General features: G+C 48.7%; 1 protein-coding gene across 1 annotated transcript in view; it reads right to left on the bottom strand.

Annotated features, from left to right (window-relative positions):
- Positions 1–19,566, bottom strand: part of CUL9 (cullin 9) — a 34,603-nt gene that overhangs the window by 1,390 nt on the left and 13,647 nt on the right. The window contains exons 16-37 of the mRNA XM_016212792.2: positions 17,880–17,985; positions 17,515–17,610; positions 17,088–17,263; positions 16,689–16,822; positions 16,154–16,333; positions 15,860–15,969; positions 15,317–15,499; positions 15,013–15,173; positions 14,510–14,738; positions 14,240–14,429; positions 8,814–8,953; positions 8,566–8,695; positions 8,229–8,428; positions 7,540–7,790; positions 6,227–6,572; positions 2,561–2,701; positions 2,250–2,414; positions 1,853–2,016; positions 1,393–1,486; positions 793–867; positions 565–675; positions 294–411 (exon numbers count right to left, since the gene is read on the bottom strand). Of these exons, the coding sequence (XP_016068278.2) occupies positions 294–411; positions 565–675; positions 793–867; positions 1,393–1,486; positions 1,853–2,016; positions 2,250–2,414; positions 2,561–2,701; positions 6,227–6,572; positions 7,540–7,790; positions 8,229–8,428; positions 8,566–8,695; positions 8,814–8,953; positions 14,240–14,429; positions 14,510–14,738; positions 15,013–15,173; positions 15,317–15,499; positions 15,860–15,969; positions 16,154–16,333; positions 16,689–16,822; positions 17,088–17,263; positions 17,515–17,610; positions 17,880–17,985 (3,500 nt within the window). The remainder of the gene's footprint in view (positions 1–293; positions 412–564; positions 676–792; positions 868–1,392; positions 1,487–1,852; positions 2,017–2,249; positions 2,415–2,560; positions 2,702–6,226; positions 6,573–7,539; positions 7,791–8,228; positions 8,429–8,565; positions 8,696–8,813; positions 8,954–14,239; positions 14,430–14,509; positions 14,739–15,012; positions 15,174–15,316; positions 15,500–15,859; positions 15,970–16,153; positions 16,334–16,688; positions 16,823–17,087; positions 17,264–17,514; positions 17,611–17,879; positions 17,986–19,566) is intronic.

Below are 19,566 nucleotides of genomic sequence, written 5' to 3'. Positions count from 1 at the left end.
AGCTCTAGACACCCATCCTCGAGAGGCTTACACTCTAGTGGTGGGGACAGATCATAATCAAATAAAAGGTTAAGGTGAAGACCTGTGCCCTTAGGCACTTTCAGCCTATACTGGACACCTGCCCAGCAGAATTGGAAACGGCCTACAGTGCTGAGGCTATGACGAATGAGGAAGAGGACAGTGAAGGTGGGAAGCTGGGGTGGGGCGCTACTGAATCTGTTTGTTGGGATGGGATGCTCAGAGGGGGGAGGGGGACAGGAGAAAGGACCTAGCAGGCAGAGGGTGGGTCTCACCGAGGAGGATCTGCAGGGCATTGGTGTGCAGCTCCAGGTTCTCCGTCTGCTGCTCCACCACGTCCATTTGCTCCGTGTCTTGGTTGTAGAAGCTGTACACGCAGGCATAGGCCAGCACCTAAGAGAGCCCAAGTCAGGCTTCTGGCCCAGGTGAGGCACTTGCCTCCCACATGCTTCCTCCTTGTTCCCTCCATCCAAACAGGTTAGAGGACAGCTGCGCAGCCCACCAGACCCCCTTGGCACATTCCTCCCCTCCCCCACCCGCCTCAACCTTTCGAGCCTGCTCAAGTCCCCGGCAGGCATCGCTGAGGAAGGTGAAGGATTTGGGTGGGGGTACTTCGTGGATGGCAGATACTCGGTTCCACAAGTTCACAGCAAACTCCTGTGTGGAGGAAGGCAGGTCAGCCAGCACATGCGCACACATCCCCATCAGAACAGCACCCATCTGGTTCTGATCTCTGGCCCCTCCCGGCATCTACCCCCTCTCCTCCCTCCTCACCCGGGCCTGGTGATGGAAAGTACACCTCTCATTATAGTCCTGAAACCGCTTCTCTTGACGAGCTGCCTTGCTCACCTGTAAGGACACATTAAGGGGCTACTGTGCTTTGCTGGGATAATCAGCGCTCATCAGACTAGCTACCATTCACAGAGGCCTTTCAACACTTTACCCAGATTTTGTCATGTAATCCTCAGAACTCTGTGAGATAGGTCGTATGGTTACCCCCTTTTACAGGTGAGAATGCTGAAGGGTGGACAAAGTAAACTGACCCAAAGCCACACACTAAGTGGTGGGACCAGGCTCTGATTCAGAGTTCTTGCTCTTTGGTGCTCTGCCCTGCTGCCCCAAGAATGTCCAGCCTGCCCCAGGCCTCTGTAGCCACCCGGGTGTGAGAAGTCCCACTCTGGGGCCTCTGGTCCCTGTGCATAGACCTCCCGGGACAGACCTCTGAGCACCTGTAGGCCTATGTGGCTTCTGTCTTCTCCCCACTGAGCCACTGTCCCAACAACTTTTTGGCTGCTCTGCACATAGTGCCCAGCAGACAGGCCTGTCCTGACTGCCCTTGGGCCTCTGCCCAACTCTTGGTGCCCAGCCCCTTACCATGGCAGAGCAGTTGTAATAGTCTTTGTGATTTGGCTTCCAGGACTTGAGGCAGCGCCAGCAGAATCCATGGTTGCATTTGGCACAGGTCATGCTATGGAGGAAGCTAGCTGGTCAGAGGGCTCTTGCCTCTGGCCAGGGCCACACCAGGAAAGCCAGGGGCCTAAATATACCTCTGATGATGTCCCTGGCTCCTCCAGGGCCTTAATCTCCTAACCTTACCAGCTCCTACTGACTGCACCCTTGCTTCTGAATCCCCCATATAGTGTAGACTTAAAAGTGAGGGAAGGAACATGAGGTCCAGGAATCACCCTGGAGGGTGCCAAGAAAGGGTAAGGTTGAGTAACTGCCCTTGTTGCTCAGCTTCCGGGTAAGCACCATTGCCCCTTCTTACTACCAGGCCTCCTACCCTCTCTTGTGCCTGCTGACTCCCCCAGGGCCCAGAGTACCCCCTTCTTACTGCAGACACCCCTCGTTCTTCTCGATGGGAGTCTGACAGCTGGGACAGCGCTTAGAGATGAGCTTGGCCAGGTGCTTGCTCTGGGCCTCCACACTCATGCCATCGTAGTAGCCACCATCATCCACCCACTGAGACATATGGCCACAGCTGGCAGGGTAGTGTGCCTAGACCAGGAGAGGAAGGTGAGGACAGTCCTGCCCTTACTGAGGGCAGCCCTCCTGCTGGTGTGGGAGAGAGAGCAGGAGGGAGGGAGGTACCATTTGGAGGACGACCAGAGCTCAATTCCATGGCAGAAGATGAGAACAAGGCAGAATCTGCGTGTGTGGGGCAGGGGGCAGTGCTGAGCAGGGAGGGGTGTGGGTCCTGGCTCAGCATCAGGGCAGGGGTGGGCACCCACCTCAGGGAAGCTACAGTTGAAGCAGGAGGCCCAGCCACACTTAGAGCAGGTGGTACCGCAGCCCAGGCCCTGGCGGCACAGGATGCGGTCACAGCCCTGGGGGTTGGTGCACCAGGTCAGGTTGGAGCAGCTCTCCACATAGCCACGCAGGAGGGCCTTCTCATACTGTGGGGACACAGGTGCCACCTGGTGAGTGCATGGCTCTCCAGGATGCCATAGCTCCAGGACCCCCAGCACCTCGCAAGTCAGCCCATTCCCTGGGGTCTGCCCCTCTGGCTGTGCACCGGAGCCGCTCTCAGAGGAGGGTGTACCTTGGAGATGACCTCTGGTGAGGAGACAATGGCACGAATGAAGGCTCCCGTGGGCTGGGCAGGGCAGTCAGCAATGGGGCAGGTGCAATTCATCACAAGGTTCTGCTCGATTCGAGTTGTCAGATACTCATTCCAGCAAGACTGGGAGGGAAAGGAGGGGCAGCTCAGGAACAGGGTGGGAGCAGCACAAGGAGCCAGTATCCTGGTCACTCATCTAGCACCTCTCCTCCATGATGCAGAAGGCCAGAGATAAGCCTGCCTCAAAACTGACCCTAATCTTTCTGGCTTCCATTGATTTTCCTGGGATTGGCCCAAATTACAGTTGTCTCTGAGGACATGTGGGCCAGGAGAACAGCCTAATTATAATTACTGTTGGGATGAGCATGGAGGGGGTGGGTAAAGAGAATTTAAAAAAGAAGACTCAAGTTCTAAAAACTGGAGAGAGCAAAAAGGTCAGAGAGGAAGGAGGCCAGAGAGGTGGGTCCCCTTCCCCACTGGGTGGCCTCAGACACTGAAAACATAGCTGTCGCCTCTCCTGGCTCCATTTGTTCACCTCAATGCCCGTCTGGAGGCTCTGTCCTCCCAGACTCAGCTCTTCTCCACAAAACAGACTTGCCCACTGCATCTCCCAAATCCTGATAAACGGCACTCGGCTCCCTTCCAGTCCCAGGGTCAGAACCCTCAGATCTCTTGAATCCTTGTGTTGCACCCATGTCACTGCCTCACCCTAAACCAGGCCAATGTCCTCTCCTAAACTGCTGCAGGAGCTGGTCCCCATAAACCTTCCCACCCTGTCTCTCCCCATCAAATCCACTTGGTTTATGCATGATCAGCAGCCTGAGCCTCCTAAAATACTCCACTAACAACCCCTTCCCTCACACTGCCAACAGCTTAGCTTTCCAAAACGATGCATCTGACCCCTAGGGAGGACCTGTATCTGTGGTACCAAAGCTCCAGGATAAATGGGAAGCAGTGTACTGACTATTTTACTGAGAGGAAAGTACTAAACAAAAACAAAACAAACTCCTTTTTATATAGTGAAAGAAACCCAGATAAATTAGGGAGTTGAATGCAAAATTTCTGTATTTCCAAGATAAAACAGAGGCAATGTCTCCAAATTCAGACGGCTTTCAGGCACAGAGGCAGCAGGATCCCTTGCAGCCACAGAGGACAGCCTGGCTGACATCTCACTGCCCTTGGGAGCCCCTCTGTTCTGGGCTGGCTTTTAGCTCATGCTGTCCCTGTTGCCCAGCCCAACTGGAACTGGGTCTTGGGCGCTCTGACAATCCCACCTGCCATTCCAGGCTTACCCTGGGAAGCCACCTCCAACTGCTCCAGACCCCAGGGTTTCCCTGCCCTGAGTCCTCCTGCACTTCATTTGTGACATTCTGCTGTGACTTATTCATAGACTCCTCCTCAGCTGGGACTTCATCACCCTGTTCTCAGTGGCATTTTCAGGCTCCTCGTCTCCACATCGGTATGGGGTGAGGGTGCCCCAAGTTCAATGCCCTGGGCCTGCTTCTCTCCCCCTGGGTGATACCAACCAGGCCTCTCTACTGAATTCTAAATTTGAAAACCTACTGTCTACTTGCCAGTCCCACACAGGTCTCCAACAAGCAGCTCAAACTTCATGGACACAAAAGTCTTCATTTCCCCCTCAAAAACCTGTTCTCTTTCCCCAGTCCCAGGCCTGACATTTCTCCCAACTCAGTGCAAAATGACACATCCTATCCACCTAGATGCTCAGGTCAAAAACCCAGGAATCCTTCTCCTCCTAAATTCCCTTGTTCTAAGCCCCCACTTCCACTCCCCATGCCCTTCCTGTTCTACCTCCAAACGCAGCCCAACCCATCCACTCCTCTCTTCCCCTCTGTCCCTAGGCCAAACAACCACCTTCTCTTGCCTGTTTGTACAAGTTTCCCAATGGGTCTCTGCTTCCACTCTTGCTTTGTCCAAGCCTTTTCTCCACAAAGTGATCCTTTCAAAAATATCAATCAGATCAAACCATTCCCCCGCTTAAACCCACCATGGCTTCCCCTATAGTAAAACCCACTGTGTGCCAATCCCACCCTATCAGGCCCTGTGCACCTGCCAAACCTCCTTTCCTACCACTGTCGCATCGCTTCACCGCACTTCCCTGTCGGCCACTCTCCCCCAGAGATCCATCTCCTCAGACTGGCCTTCCCCAACCTCCCCAGTCCAGTTTCTGACAAGGGCCTCAGCCCACTTCTAACCCTAGTCACTTCCAACAGCATGACCCCACTGTAGTCTCTTCCCTGTGCTTATCCTAAGAGCGAGGAGGGAGGGACCTGGATGAGACTGCCCAAAGCCAATCCTGACCCTGGGCAAACTCCTTCTCCTCCCTGTGCCTCCATCTGCGGTCTGTGAAAGGGGATCACAAATCCCTGCTTCACAAACTAGGATGGGAACCAAGCAAGAGAATGCATGTGAGCACAAAGGCCCTAAGTGAGTCCCGTGACTATTAGCTGTTATTACCAGCCCTTGGGTCACTTCTTGCTTGGATTTTCCCACTTCCTCATTCAGCACCCAGGGCTATGCACACAGTAAATCCATGACAAATATTAGTTGAATTAAAAAAATGGAAGTGCCAAGGAAGTAAGAACCTGGAAAAAAAGGAGCATAGGCACCTATGTGAGAAGAGTAACCTGAAGCGGAGAAAAGGGAAGGAGAAAAGGTACTGACACGAGCAATGCACCTGTCCCAGATTACATACCACTGGAGATGCTGTTTAGAGAGGCAGCGACAATTCCTGGCAACAAGGGCACTCATCATGTTAAGCTAATGTATGTGGGCTTGGTCCCCCGTGCTAAGAGCTGGGAGGTAGGGAGTATCAGACCCTCAGCATGGAAGTTCCCGGCGCCTCAGCCCCTCCTCCCTGCCTCTGAAGACTAAGTACCCACTCCCCAACCTCTGGCCTTCTCTGCGTCAGCCTGACAGCAGCGAACTGCCTTCCCCCAATTCCCTTCTACTTCTATGCTATCTTCTGGTTTACACCACTTATTTTTATTTTTGTATTAAATGAGAGTACATACCAGGGTGGGGCAAAAGCAGGTTTATAGTTGTGAGTACATGAAACAGTTTATTCCTGTATTATTATTTATTATTATTTTCCATATGAACTGTAAACCTACTTTTGCCCCACCCATATAAAAGAAGTGATGATATTCTAAGATAGACTTGAATGGTGAAAAGGAAACCATAAACCATCACCAGTTTAATAACGCTTCTCGTTGACAAAGTGCCTTAATGTGTATTGTGTGTGTGACCTGCATGTGTGAGAGGTGTGTGTGTAGTTGTTCTCAAATTCGGAATCACCCAAGGAGCATTTAAAGCTCCACATACCTGGGTTTCCCCTGCAGAGATTCTGTAATTGCCCTGGGGTATAGCATGAGCATCGGGAACTTTAGAAGCTCCCAGCAATTATAATATGCAGCCAAGTTTAAGAGCCACTGATGCATATCAATGGATCCTAACAAGCATCCTTCAGAATGTCAAGGCAGATGATAAAACTAGTTTAAGAGGGACTAAGAGACTTGTCCCACACTCCCAGCGTAGGCAATGGCAGTGCTGAGGCTAGAACCAATAGTTGCCAAGGAACTGCAATCGAGTAGAAAGCCAGGGCAGGAGAGAGCTGGCGGGGCTCACCTTGCAGCAGTAGTGCATACAGCAGAGAGAGGGCAAGTCGTCATCGGGCTTCAGGGGGCTGACACACACAGGGCAGTGGTCAGGGCGTGTAGGGACAGCCTCGGCCTGGGGGACCCACAGCCCAGCTGCCAGCAGCAGTGGCTGGGGGTTATCACTGTAGCTCTGCAGCAGCTGTTCAGCACCCCAATGGGAATAAGCCAACAGGTGCTGAGCCACATCTGGCTCCAGGTTCAGCATCTCCTGCACCTGCCGCACGGTCTGCTCCATCAACCCTTCTACCTCCTGGGGGCTCATGGTGCGGCCTGCAGGAAGCTGAAGAGATGCCAGGGCGGCCACAGCTTCTGGGCTTGGGGGCAGAGAAGAGTCAGTGGTCAGTCTCCTGGCCCTGCTTACGCAAGCTACTAACTCAACCCCACCTGTTCCCTGGCTCCCCGCTTGCATACCCCTGCTCATGCTTGCTTAACTAGCCTGAGAATAACCCCACAAACCAATGTCACAGCAGGGTCCTCCACAGAAGCATCTGTAGGTACGGGGGTTGGGCTGGCTGTTGCAATGACTGTGGGCACTACAGGAATCTAGTGGGCAGGCGTCAGGATGCTAACTGACCTACAGTCTCACTGTAGGTCCTGCCCAAAATGCTACCAGCATGTCTGGTGAAAAAGAGTGTGGTCTGTGGACCAGCAGCACAGGTGTGAGAGGGAGCTCTGCTGAATCCGGATCTGCATTTTAACAGGATTGCAAGGTGATGTGTACGCATGTAAAAGTTGGAGAAAGATTACTCCAGAAAATTCACTTTACACTTAATGCATGTAACAGGCATCGAAGCGATGCCATAAAAACTTCTGGTGCACTGGATCAGATGTAAAAAGTTTTAGCTAATTAGGGGACAGCTATGGCAAATTCCTCTGTAGAACAGGCTTCCCATAAACTAGTCTGTATATTTCACTGAGCAGAGTACACAGTTAGCACTCCATACATACTGCGTATTTGCTTAGAATGAGAGACATACATAAAGGAGCTTACATGTCTGGGTCCCTTGCTAAGGGCTAATTCTAGGAGGATGGAGACAGCAAGGCCCTTGATTAGAAGGAAAGGAAGGGGGTGGCGGCACTGGGAGGAGGAATGAGTATGATCGAATTGGGGAAATTCGAGGAAAGGGAAAATGGGGTTAGGCAAAGAAAGAAATGAAGGGCTTTTCCATAAGGAAGTCGAGCCCCTCCCAAGTTACTGAGGTGCCATCTGTCACGGGGAGCCCATCGCTCTCTACTGGTTTGGAGCCCCTGCAGCAGGGGGCTGTGGCTGTGGGTGGCTACCTAGGTTTGGAGGTCTCGGTGGTTTGGTTGCTGCAGAAGGGGATCTCCGCCTGACCCCAGCAGGGCCCCATGGGCTCTGGGGTGGCATACATCAGGATGTGGGGCCAGTCATCACGCTGTTTCACATAGCCCTGGCCCAGGAGGTGCAGGATACAAGAGAAAACATCTGTACTGGTACAGGCTACTCCTCCCGCAACAGTGCGTCCCAGGCTCCCGGGAGGATTTGGACCCTTCTGCCAGGCTTCCAGCACCTGGACGGGAGGAGAGGAAATAGGCAGGCCACTGTTACCTAGAGGAGCCAGCCTGCCTAGGTTCGATGCCCAGCTGTGCCACTTACTAGCTGTGTGACTACAGATAAGTTACTAACTCTCTCATGCCTCATTTTTTTAATCTGTCAAATGGGAATGATAGTAATAATAATACCATCTATTGCACAGAATTGTTGTGTGGATTAAATGACTTAATAATGCAAACTCTTAGATTTAGGACCTGGACAGGGTAAACACTCACGTCTTGTCTCTAGCTTCAGTCTACCTGCCCTGTCAGGAACAGAAAACCCAGACAGAAATGTCACCCTACAAGGTCTCATACTGAGAGTTTCCCTTCCCTGTGGTGACCCCTGGCTCTCACCTCCAATCCCAGGCACAGCTCCCTCCCTCCCCTCACTTTACATACCCCCCTCTGCCTACCAGGCAAACCAGCTGATCAATGTGGAGGCCCTTCTCCCCATGGGCTTTGAGAATACGGACAAGAAGACAGCTCAAGAGGTTTCTCTTCTGTTCCAGGGTTCGGCCCTCATCCTTCTCTACATCCAGGTACTTCTGGGGAGGTATCAGCCACAGGGTCTCCCCACAGGGCTGGGGCCGAGGCTCACGAACCCGCAGCACACCTGGAACTCACTTCCAGTTAGTACCCAAGGAAGGGGAGGGACAGAAAGGGGGACCCCATTCTCATTCCCTACTACACTACCCAGCCCTGGGAGCCCCACCTGCTATGAAGAGTCTTGGGCCAGCCCCACTGACCTACCCCCATGTGGAAAGTCTTGTCCCTCATGCAGGGTCAAAGGGCCATTCTCAGAGGTGAGGGGCAGGAGTGCCTGGAGCAGTAGCTGTGGGGTGAGGTCAGAATTCTTCAGCAAGGTTTCTACTGACACCTCCTGGTGAGGAGAAACAGGGCGGGTCAGAAGTGGGCAGAAAGAATGGGAGGAACAGAGTTTAGGAGAGCAGTGGTAGACAAGAGGAAGCGAAGACAGAGAGGCGGAGGAGCTGAGGCACCTCCATCTGATTGAAATTCAACAGCAGCCACATCTGCACGGTGGACACATGAAGGGTCTGGTCCCCAAACTGCAGTTCAGCCCGGCCCAGCCACGTCCACTGCAGTCGCCGATGTGGTCCCCGGACTGGATGGTTCTGACCTGGACAAGTGTCGAGGAGAAGGGTGGCGACAAAGAATGGGGGAGACAGGAGTTAGGCGTTGAGGTAAAGGTGGTGTGCTATTAGTTAAGGATTGCTCCTGCTAGTCTCTCACTCTGGCATTTACAGCTTCTAAAGCGCAGCGTCTTCTGTGATGCCTCCCTGACAAGCCACAGGTATCTGGAGCCCACCCTGTGCCCAGTCCTGTGTCAGACAGGCTCCACAGAAGAAGCACCAGAAACCTGGGTTTTGCCCGTAAGGAGCTGACAAGCTATACAGACCCACGAGGCTGGGTCTCTTCCTCGTCGTGTGTCCCAGCTCAGTCAAGGTGAGCCTGGGATGTTTGCTCATACTAGAAAGCAAGGATGCTGTGAAAGGGGGAGAGTACCAAAAGGAGCCAACCTGAGAGGTGCTCTCTGGCCAAAGATGGGACAATTTGAACATTAAAAAAAATAATAATACCTGTGATGGACTGAAACACATGAATTCCTTTTTTAAATCCATGAATTCACAATGATGATATATTTTTAGAAGACCTCATTGGTCATCTTTGGAGGATGCTAGAGAACCAACACATTATTTTGAAAACTGGTTCAAAATAAAGGGGAGGAGGAAAAAAGAGAGCTTTTCCTGTACTTTAAGGCAACTAAAAAGTTGATGAGAAAAGTTTCTCTTTATAAAAAGCATTCCAGCTAATACATGAAGAAGAAATGATAAGAGTAGAATATCACTAGTTCGTAACTCCTAATGAGATGATAGACCTATGCCATAATGAATGACTGTCCAGTGAAAAGCTGATGGGAGACTGTATGTAACGTGTACATCAGACTAACAACACTGACACCCACTGATCCACCCTAACAACACAGAAAGACAGCCGGAGTTAACACGCTGCCAGGGAGAAGCATGCAATACCACCTATGGAGTGTTCCTGCCCAAGAAATCAAATCCAAATCTGAATGAGCTACTACAGCTGATTATCAGTTTTCAGGAAATAAAGGAGGCGAAGGAGCATGCTAGCGGTCACCACATGGATACAACCAGAAAAATCCAGCCTGTTAACAACTCTATTTGGCAAACAACCCAGTTTCCTCCACAAACAATCGCAAAAGGGGTAAGGGAAAAAAAGGGAGACAGGAATCCGTAGATTGAGGGAGATGGAAAATAGAACCAAATCAAATGCAATGTATGGGCTTTGTTTGGATTCTCAATAAACAAAAAAACACACCTAATTTTATTATTATTTTTAATCCTCACCCGAATATATTTTTTCCATTGCTTTTTCAGAGTGGAAAGGGGCAGGGCAGAGAGAGAGAAACATTGATGTGAGAGAGACACATCAATTGGTTGCCTCCTGCACACACCCCGACCAGGGCTGGGGAGGGAGCCTGCAACCAAAGCACGTGCCCTTGGCTGGAACTGAACCCAGGACCCTTCAGTCCGCGGGCCAATGCTCTAACCACTGAACCAAACCGGCTAGGGCAACGCCTAATTTTAAAAATTCCAGACAATTAGGGAAACATGAACCCTAAATGTGTATTTAATGATATTAGGAATTGTTAACTTAAAGATTTGACAACTGTAGTGTCCTTGCCTTTAAAAGGAGAGTCCTTATCTTTTCAGTTTCGAGGCTGGGTAAGTGGGTGGGGATAGACATGAAACAAGATTGGCCATGAACTGATTTATGTTGCTACACTGGAGTTTATTCTGTCTACTTTTGTGTATGTCTTAAATTTATCATAATGAAAAGATCTTTTAAATGAGGCCGAAAATAAACCATTCTCCAACAAAAAAATTATAGTTTTCTACCAATACTCCCTCAACGAGGAAACTTCTAAAGGACAGACTTTAGGGGAAAAAATGAACTTGAAAAGAAGGATCAGGATGCAAAAGGAATGGTGACTAAAGCAGCTGGTATGCTGGCAAATCTAAACATCAACTGAATAAAACAATAATAATAATGCCTAAAAATAGATAATTCTAAAATACTGAACAACAGTAACAGCAAGATCTGGAATTAAGATTTTTCTATGGTCCTTTTATTATTCAAGAATGTGGGAAGTGATATTAACAAATCAAACATATAGGTTAAAAATATAAGAGTAATCAACTATAAAAATAGAATGCACAACTTCCAGAACAGATATAAACAAAAAAAGGAGTTTTTAAAAAATCAATCGAAAAGGAAAAAAAAAATCACAAAAAACTCAGCATAGAATCAGATCTATAAAGGTGTTCAATCTACTCTTTTAACTATATGTGTTTTATATACAGGGGGTGGGCAAAGTAGACTTACAATTGTAATACAAATAAGTATTACAATAATAAATAATACAAGAATAAACTGTTCCATGTACTTACAATGGTGAACCTACTTTTGCCAACCCCCACATTCTGTTGTGTATATGAAATTACTAAAATTTTAAAATATAAAAAGGATAAACTAAAACACAAAAGAAGTTAGAAATAAAACCCAATATATGGTTACTCATAGTAATTATAAATAGGCTAAAATCAACAACTCAAAAAGAGAGATTATGAGTCGAATAAAAAACAAATTCTAGGTATTTACAAAACACATGTCTAAAATATAAGAGCATAGAAAAGTTGAAAGTAAAATGATACTGCAGGAAATTCTGATGAGAGTAGAATATTGGCATGGTTTTAAAGTATCTCCCCCAACAGACTGCTTATTAATAGTAGCAAGGGGGGAATATATTACCTATACAGTGAAGAAATCAACTAACCTCTTGCCCAGGCTATCAAAATTAACATCCCAAAAGGAGGACAGGTGGAAATTGTGTGCTTACAAATGTGATACCCTGAGAAGCATATAATGTCACTTACTTAGTATTCTGGCCAGGGATGCATAACCTAAATCTAATCATGAGGAACTATCATACAAATTTAAAATGAGAAACTATTTAGAAAACTTAAAAGGACTGTATTATCCAAAAATATCATTGCCATAAAGGGCAAAGAAAGGTTTAGGAATTGTTCCAGATTAAAGGAGTCTAAAAAAAAAAAGAGAGAAAAAGACACATGGAATCCATTGACAAAATTGGAATATGGAAAGAAGATTAAAGTATTATCCCAATGTCAAATTTTTGAAATTGATAAGTGAATTATGGTTATGTAAGAGAATACCTTTATTCTTAGGAAATATATACTCTTAGGACATATATATTAAAGTATTTATGGGCAAAAGACCAGCATATGTGCAATTTACTCTCATATATATATATATATGTATATACATATATATCACACACACCCATATATGGGCATATACATACATGTGTGTGTATGCCCATATATGTGTGTGTGTGTGTGTGTGTGTATATGTGCATGCACGCACATACAGGTATACGCATGCATAAATACAAGGTTATATGTGCACACATATACACACATTTCTATATGCACATATATACACAAAGAGCAAATGATAAAAGCAAAATGGGCAAAATGTTAACAAAGGGTAAATTTGAATACAGTATGTGGGTGTTCTCTGTAATAATCTTATAATTTTTCTGTAAACTAGAAATTACTTACAAATAAAAATTTTTAAGTAGAAAGGTAACTAAGATGTACACTTAAAATGGTTAAAAAGACAAATTTTATGTGATGCATATTTTGTCACAATAAAAGAGACCTAAAAGAATGATCAATCCAAACAAAAAGTAAAAGGATAGAAAAAGATGTACCAGAAAGATAGTAACCAACGAAAGCTGGCATTATTAGTACTGGATAAAAACAGACTTTAAGAACTTTACTAGAAAGAAGTTCACTCCATAATAATAAGGTTCCATTAACCATGATTATTCTAAGCCTGCACAGTCCATTGTGACAGCCAGTAGCCACATGTGGCTACTTAAATTTAAACTGGTTAAAAAGTAAATAAAATTAAATAATCAGTGCCCCAGCCAAACCACAGTCACATTTCAAGTACTCAACAGCGACAAATGTCTATCATATTGAACAGTGCAGAACTTTTCCATCACTGCAGAAAGTTCTATTAGCGGCACTATTAAATAATTCTAAAGTTGTATGTCAAAATCCATAAAGCAAAATTTACATATTTAGTTTAAAAATTCACTACCATAATAGATTAGAGCACACCTCTCTCAGTAATAGATCAAGCAGACAAAAATAAGTAAGGTTACAGAATATCTGAACAATACAATTAACAAGGTCAGTTGAGTGGAGTATGTGTAATCTTGTAGCCAGCAGCTGAAAAACACATTCTTCTAAATCACACATGGAACACTTATAAAATCTGACCATCTACCTGGCCATAAAGGAAGTTTCAATAACTGGCAAAGATTCAGCATCAGTGAAACCGTGGTCTTCGGCCACAATGGAACGAAGGTTGAAATCGCAAACAGAAAGAGTACTGCACAAACAAAACAAACGAAACAAACAAAACTCTGCCTGGAACTTTTAAAATCTACTCCTGGAAAACTAGTAAGTCAAAGAAAAAATAATACTGAAAGTTAGAAAATTCTATGACCTAAACAATAAAAATACGTTATAAAAACTTGTTCCACATCCCAAACGTCCATCAGCAGCAGAAGGGGTAAATGCCTTCCTACAAAGGAGTAGGACTCAGCGGTACAAAAGAACAAAGTAATGATACAACTGACAACCTGGATCACTCCCACACACATTAAGCTGAGTGAAGGAAATTAGATTCAGCAGAATATATACTCTCTGATTCCAATTATATGATGTTCAAATACAGGCAAAAATCTACGGTAACAAAGGGAAGAACAACGGTTCTTCTTGGAAGAAGATTCTGACTAGAAGACATGAAGGAGGAAGCTTTCTAGGTGCTGGAAGTTTTCTGCATCTTGATCTGGGGGGTGGTTAAGGGAATGCATACGGATATAAAACTCACTAAGTCATAATTAAGATGTGTGCACTCTACTGAATACTACTTATATCTTAATAAAAAATTTTAAAAACCCCAAAATCTTAGAATGCAGCTAAATCAATATTGAGAAGGAAATAAATAGCCTTAAATATCTTTACTTAAAAAGAAGTCTGAAAAGACTAAGCATGCAACTTGAAGTTAGAAAAATAGAACCAATTCATACAAAGTTGAAGGAAATGATGAGAAATTAATGAAAATCTAACCCACCCTTCTTCGCCCTTCCCTAGGAGACTGCTGTCCCTAGAGACTGTTTCTTCATATCTGTGCATTCCTGTCCAAAGGTCCTCTCCTCTTCCTTTCCTGCCACCCCGGATCTCACCCCCGTCTCCAACTGCCTGTCCCCGTCTCTCACTCTGGCTGTAGAAACTGGAGAAGCGGTCAAGGGCATCACAGAGTTCTGTGGGCAGGCACTTTCTAGGATGGTGCAGGTAGCAGAGTGGGGAGACCGGCCAGCAGCGTGGTGACAGGACCAGTATAGAAACTGTCGGACTTGGGTCTTCAAAAAATAGTTCTTTCCCAGCCTCCTCTTCCTCCTCTTCCTCCTGAGAGACAGAAGGATTTCAGGGCGCTTGCCTCCCTTCTCCCACCTCCCATTCCCCCTGCTCTTTTCCCCTGCTCTTACCTCCTCCCCTTCCAGGCCCTGCTCTTCCTCATCCTCCTGCTCCAAGAGCAGCCTGTCGAGCCGCTGGAGCTGGAAGAGATGAAACTGGCGCTGCAGCCGCTCGGAGGTGCTCAGGCTCTGCAGCATCTGCTGGGGGAGGCGGTTGGGGAAGCAGGAACCGATCTGCTCCAGCACGGCCCCCTCCAGCCAACTGGAGCCCAGGCTCAGGAGACGGTCCGCCATGTAGTGCCTGCAGCACACACAGCCAGGCCTGGCCTCAGTGTGGCACTCGGCAGGGCGCCGGCCTCCCACTCCAGAACGTAGGTCCCTCTGTTGCAGCCAACCTGGGTCACAGCCCTATCTCCCCTCTTCCTTCCCATTCCCTTCCCACCAATGCCACGGCATCTCTGGATCTTAATCTCTCCTCCCCACTGCATCCTCCTGTGTCCTCTTCCTAAGACTCAAATCTTCACCCTCTCTAGACTCTAGGCCTCCCATCACCTGCTTTGCAGACCTTCACTCACTGGTAGAAGTGTTCAAAAGTAGTGGCCAGCTCCAGGCCAGAAAGGACCATGATGGGCTCCAGGTGGCGCTGAAGTTGTCCCAGCATGTCTGCTCCAGGGGCTGTGCCAATCAGGCAGCCCTGAATCTGCTGGTCGATGTGCCTGGCAAACTGCTCACTCATCTGGGGCAATGGAAAGGGGACCGGTGAACCACGAAAAGGGAGTGGAGGAGAGTGGAGAGTGAAAGGAGATGAAAGGGCAGAGAGAGAGATGAGCCTTGGCATGAGCTTACAGCCCTGCTGACTGGGAGTCTGGTGGTACTCACGTGAGCAGCGGTGAGGAAGGACTGTTGCAGCAAAGCGCCGGAGAAACCACTGTGCAGGGCCAGTGTGAAGGCTGCCCGAGGCCCAAAGAGCTCTGAGCCTGCTCTCTGCAAGTGCTCATAGAGTGCACAGTAACGGGGCACAAAGTCTGGGTCCCTCCAGGCTGCAGCCAGGAACCTGCTGACCTGAGGAGAAAAAGCAAGAAATATAAAAGGAAAGTCCCAGCCCTGGCTGGTGTAGCTCCATGGTTAGAGTATCGGCCTGTGCACCGAAGGGTGCAGTTTGATTCCTGGTAAAGGGCACATACCTAGGTTGAGGGTTCAATTCCCCAGCCCCCCTCGGGGCATGTGCTGGAGGCAACCAATAGATATGTCTCTCTCACATGGATGTTTCTGTCCCCCTGCCTTGCCTCCCCTTCCACTCTCTCTAAAAATCAATGGAAAAAATATCTTCGGGTAAGGATTAACAAAAAAAAAGGAAAGTCCCAGTATTCGGCCAGCCTAACAGACCACCCCTTCCTCCGAGTTCAGCTTCCTTCTGCGCACCTGCTCCTGCACCACACTTAGCCAGCACTGAGTTATGTTCCTCAGGCTACTGCTTGGAAGAACTGGTGAAGGTCCGGGGCTCCGATCCTGACCCTTACTGTTCTTGCTGACTGTGGAGACAGAGGACAAAGCAAGGAGTTTCATCTCAGCCCCCGGGTATGTCCCGGGGTCTTGGATACTGTCCCTGGGAAATGCCCATAACAAAGCAGCAAGGAAGAGCAAAACCCAGGAGGGGAGGAGCCAAATAATACCACTGCCCAGATTCTCAGCTCCACTGCCACGGCTGGGACTTACAGGGCTTAGCAGATGACTCAGGAGAAAGCCCAGGAGGAGGATCCACATGCACCAGCAAGTGGCAAAGGCGACGAACTCGAGAGGCAAAGGATGCTGCTCGACTCAGGGGGTTCCGAGAGCTCTCCCTCTGCTCTAAGTACTGACCCAGGAGCCATCCCAGGGAGCTCACGCCTTCCGTGTCTAAAAGATAGGTCAGAACAGGTCCCCATGGGAAATGGGGGAACGAACAGCCCAGGAGGAGAGAGGAGCAATTGTACAAAAAGGTTTGGAGGGACACCACAACCATAGCCCCCCTCCCACGGAGGCCTGCTTCAGCTCGGTCTGGGGACATGGTAACAGGCTGGGGGTGAGGTGGAGGGAAGACTCAAATACCAGAGTCTCAGGGAGGAATTTCTGGAGGAAGGAAAGGAACACTGGGGTGACAGGCCTTCAGGGGTAAAGACAGGAACCAAGAGAACCAAGAGCATTAACCCAGACAGTTCCTGGGAATAGTGACAAGGAGCTGGTTAGTGGGGCCAGGGGTCGGGGTGGTTACCGGGGGAGGTGATATTCTGCACCAGGGGGCTGACCAGGGCCTCCCAGCAGGTCTTGCCCAGCGCCTGGGCAGCCTCATCATCAGGGAGGAAGCGATCTGCAAAATTCTGCTCGTGGCGCAAAACCTTGTTCAGTCTGGGGATAAATAGTGTGTGGTCAAGGGCCAAAGGCACAGATTCCCTGGAGTGCAGTCAACTCCTACTCACCCCAGGCTCGGCCCCTCCCCTAGCTCTTCCCTAGCAGCACATCCTTCTCACCTGTATGTTCACTCTCCCCTCATGCCCTGGCCCAATGCTTTACCTTTCAGACTCCCTCAGGAGCATATCCCCTTTACAGTGTCCTGCTCCCTTAACCACCTCCCCTCCTGCCTTCAACCCTGCCCACTTCCTGCATCACCCACCTGGGACAGAGCTGGAGGAGGTGCCTGCGGTCCTCCGCTATGTCCCGGCTCCAGGCTTGTGCCTGAATTGTGTAGAAGAGACATGTGCGGCGACATAGCTGCTCTTGGAATAGTGGCCAGAAAGTGGGCTTGGGGCCCAGGACCTCCACACCCCGAACTCGGGTGTCGATGCCGCCCTGTAACATGCACAGACTTATCTGTCACCTAAGCCACCACTCCCAAAGCCTGGCCTCACATCTCAAGTTCCCTAGAGCTACTCGAGACAGTCCTATATCTCTGGGACTCAACAGGTTCCTGGGCCATCCCCAACCAGACCAAGAAGGAATCTTGGCCTGAGCCTGGCCCTCAAATACTGGGAAAGCCAGAATCTATGAAGACCCTGTGCTTCCTCCTGATGCCCAGGCCCCCACCTCTGCCCTCGCCCTACCTGCTGGCAGCGCTTTATGCGGATCTGGATGACGGGCCAGAAGCGGTTCAGGTTCTCCAGGAGGATCACCCGACTGGCAGACGGCACCACATTCACCTGGCAGGGGCAAGGGAGAAGACGAAGAGCTGTCACCTCCAAAGGTGGGGCTGAAGACTGCTGACAGCAACCAAGTTTGTGATGGTGTGTGCCTGCACTGCTCCAGCACTGAGCTCATGGATCCACACGGCTCCACAGCTCTATTTCCACTCACTGCTTACAAGGAGGAAGGGATATAGGAATTCCCCAGGGGTTGGGTCCTTCTGATAAGGCCCTGGGACAAACAGCAGGATATGGAATAAGGTGAGGGGGATCACAAGGGTCTTCACCGTGTTGAGCTCAGTGTTGAGGCAGCTGGTGCTGTCACCCCCATATACCACCACCCTGGCTGGCATGTAACTGGAATCCTCACTGGCCACCAGCAGAGTCAGCTGCCTGGGAGAGGAGAAAGGAATCAGTCAGAATCAGGACCCTGAACTTAGTTCAAAACGACCTCAACCCACCACTTCTTTAGATCCTCTGCTCTTGCATTTATATTCCAAGGGACTTCACTTAAACTCATACTTTCAAATGAAAATTAATACCCTAATGACTCCAAATCCACATCTCTACCCTATACGCCTCTCCTGAGCTTTCACACTGAATGTCCCACAGACATTTCCATGTCATGCCCTACAGGCACCTCAAAGTCAATGTGCCCAAATGGGATGATCATCTGTCCGCAGAAACCTGCTCTTCCTACTTCTCTTCCCTGGGAAAGAAAACTGCCATCCATCCAGTACCACAGCTGGAACACTGCCCTGTGATGTCTCCCTCTCCTGGCTTCCCTTATCAGGTCAGTGACAAGTCCTGTAGACTCCACCTAAGATCTCCCAGTCTATCACCTCCTGGCTCTTCCTATTCCCTCGGCCTAACAGAAGACAGTCATCATTTCTCAACTAGAATACTGCATAAACTTTTCACTTTTTCTGCTGGCCTCCAACCCAACTCCCATAATGCCAGAGTGAGTTTTCTAAATTAAAAAATCTAGTTTTGCCCAGCTGGTGTTGCTTAGTGGTTGAGCAGCGGCCTAGGATCAGGAGGTCACAGTTCGATTCCCCATCAGAGCATATGCCCGGGTTGTGGGCTCCATCCCCAGGAGGGGGCGTGCAGAAGGCAGCCAATCAATGACTCTCTCATCATTGATGTTTCTCTCTCTCCTTCCTCTCCCTTCCTCTCTCTGAAATCAATAAAAACATATTTTGAAAAAATTATAATAAAAAATCTAGTTTTGTCTCTTTCCTTCTTAAAACCCTTCAGTGGCTCTCCCACATTTCAAAATAAAGTTCACACCTCTTAGCTCACAGAACTCTTCGTGATTTGGCTCAGCCTACATTGCTGGTTCATCTCCTGCTTCACGACACATACCCGTCATTCCAACCAAATACATTTATTTAAAGTTCCCCCAAATACACCAGTTTCTTACTTTCATTTTGCTCACATGCTGTCCCTCTGCCTAGAATATCCATTGTCCTCTTTCTTTTTTTTTTTTTAATATATCTTTATTGATTTCAGAGAGAGGAAAGGAGAGGGAGAGAGACAGACAGAAACATCAATGATGAGAGAGTCATCGATCGAGCCCGCAACCCGGGCATGTGCCCTGACTGGGAACCGAACCCCGATCGCCTGGATCCCAGGTCGACGCTCAGCCGCTGAGCCATGCCCAGCTGGGCTGTCCTCTTTATCTTGCTATTTTCTACTTTAAAACTCAGCCCAGCCTACCTCTCCTTCTAACCTCTCAGTTGGCCTCATGATCCAGTGCACATGTCGACCATGCTTTTCCTTACTCTACGCTCTTACTGATTTTCCAGCCTGGTTCCCCAACTAGACCACAAGTGCCCTGATGACAGGTCCCATACGTATTGTCCTTATAGCTCCATATCATTGCACAGTGCCTGGCACCAAGTATACATTAGACGAATGCCCACAGAGTGGCTAAGTAAGCTGTTGATCTCCTTCAACACCAAGCACAGGGAG

This window comes from Miniopterus natalensis, chromosome 5 (genome assembly GCF_054644295.1).
Source record: "Miniopterus natalensis isolate mMinNat1 chromosome 5, mMinNat1.hap1, whole genome shotgun sequence".
Taxonomy (NCBI): Eukaryota; Metazoa; Chordata; class Mammalia; order Chiroptera; family Miniopteridae; genus Miniopterus; species Miniopterus natalensis.
This window is presented reverse-complemented; position numbering and strand designations above follow the sequence as displayed.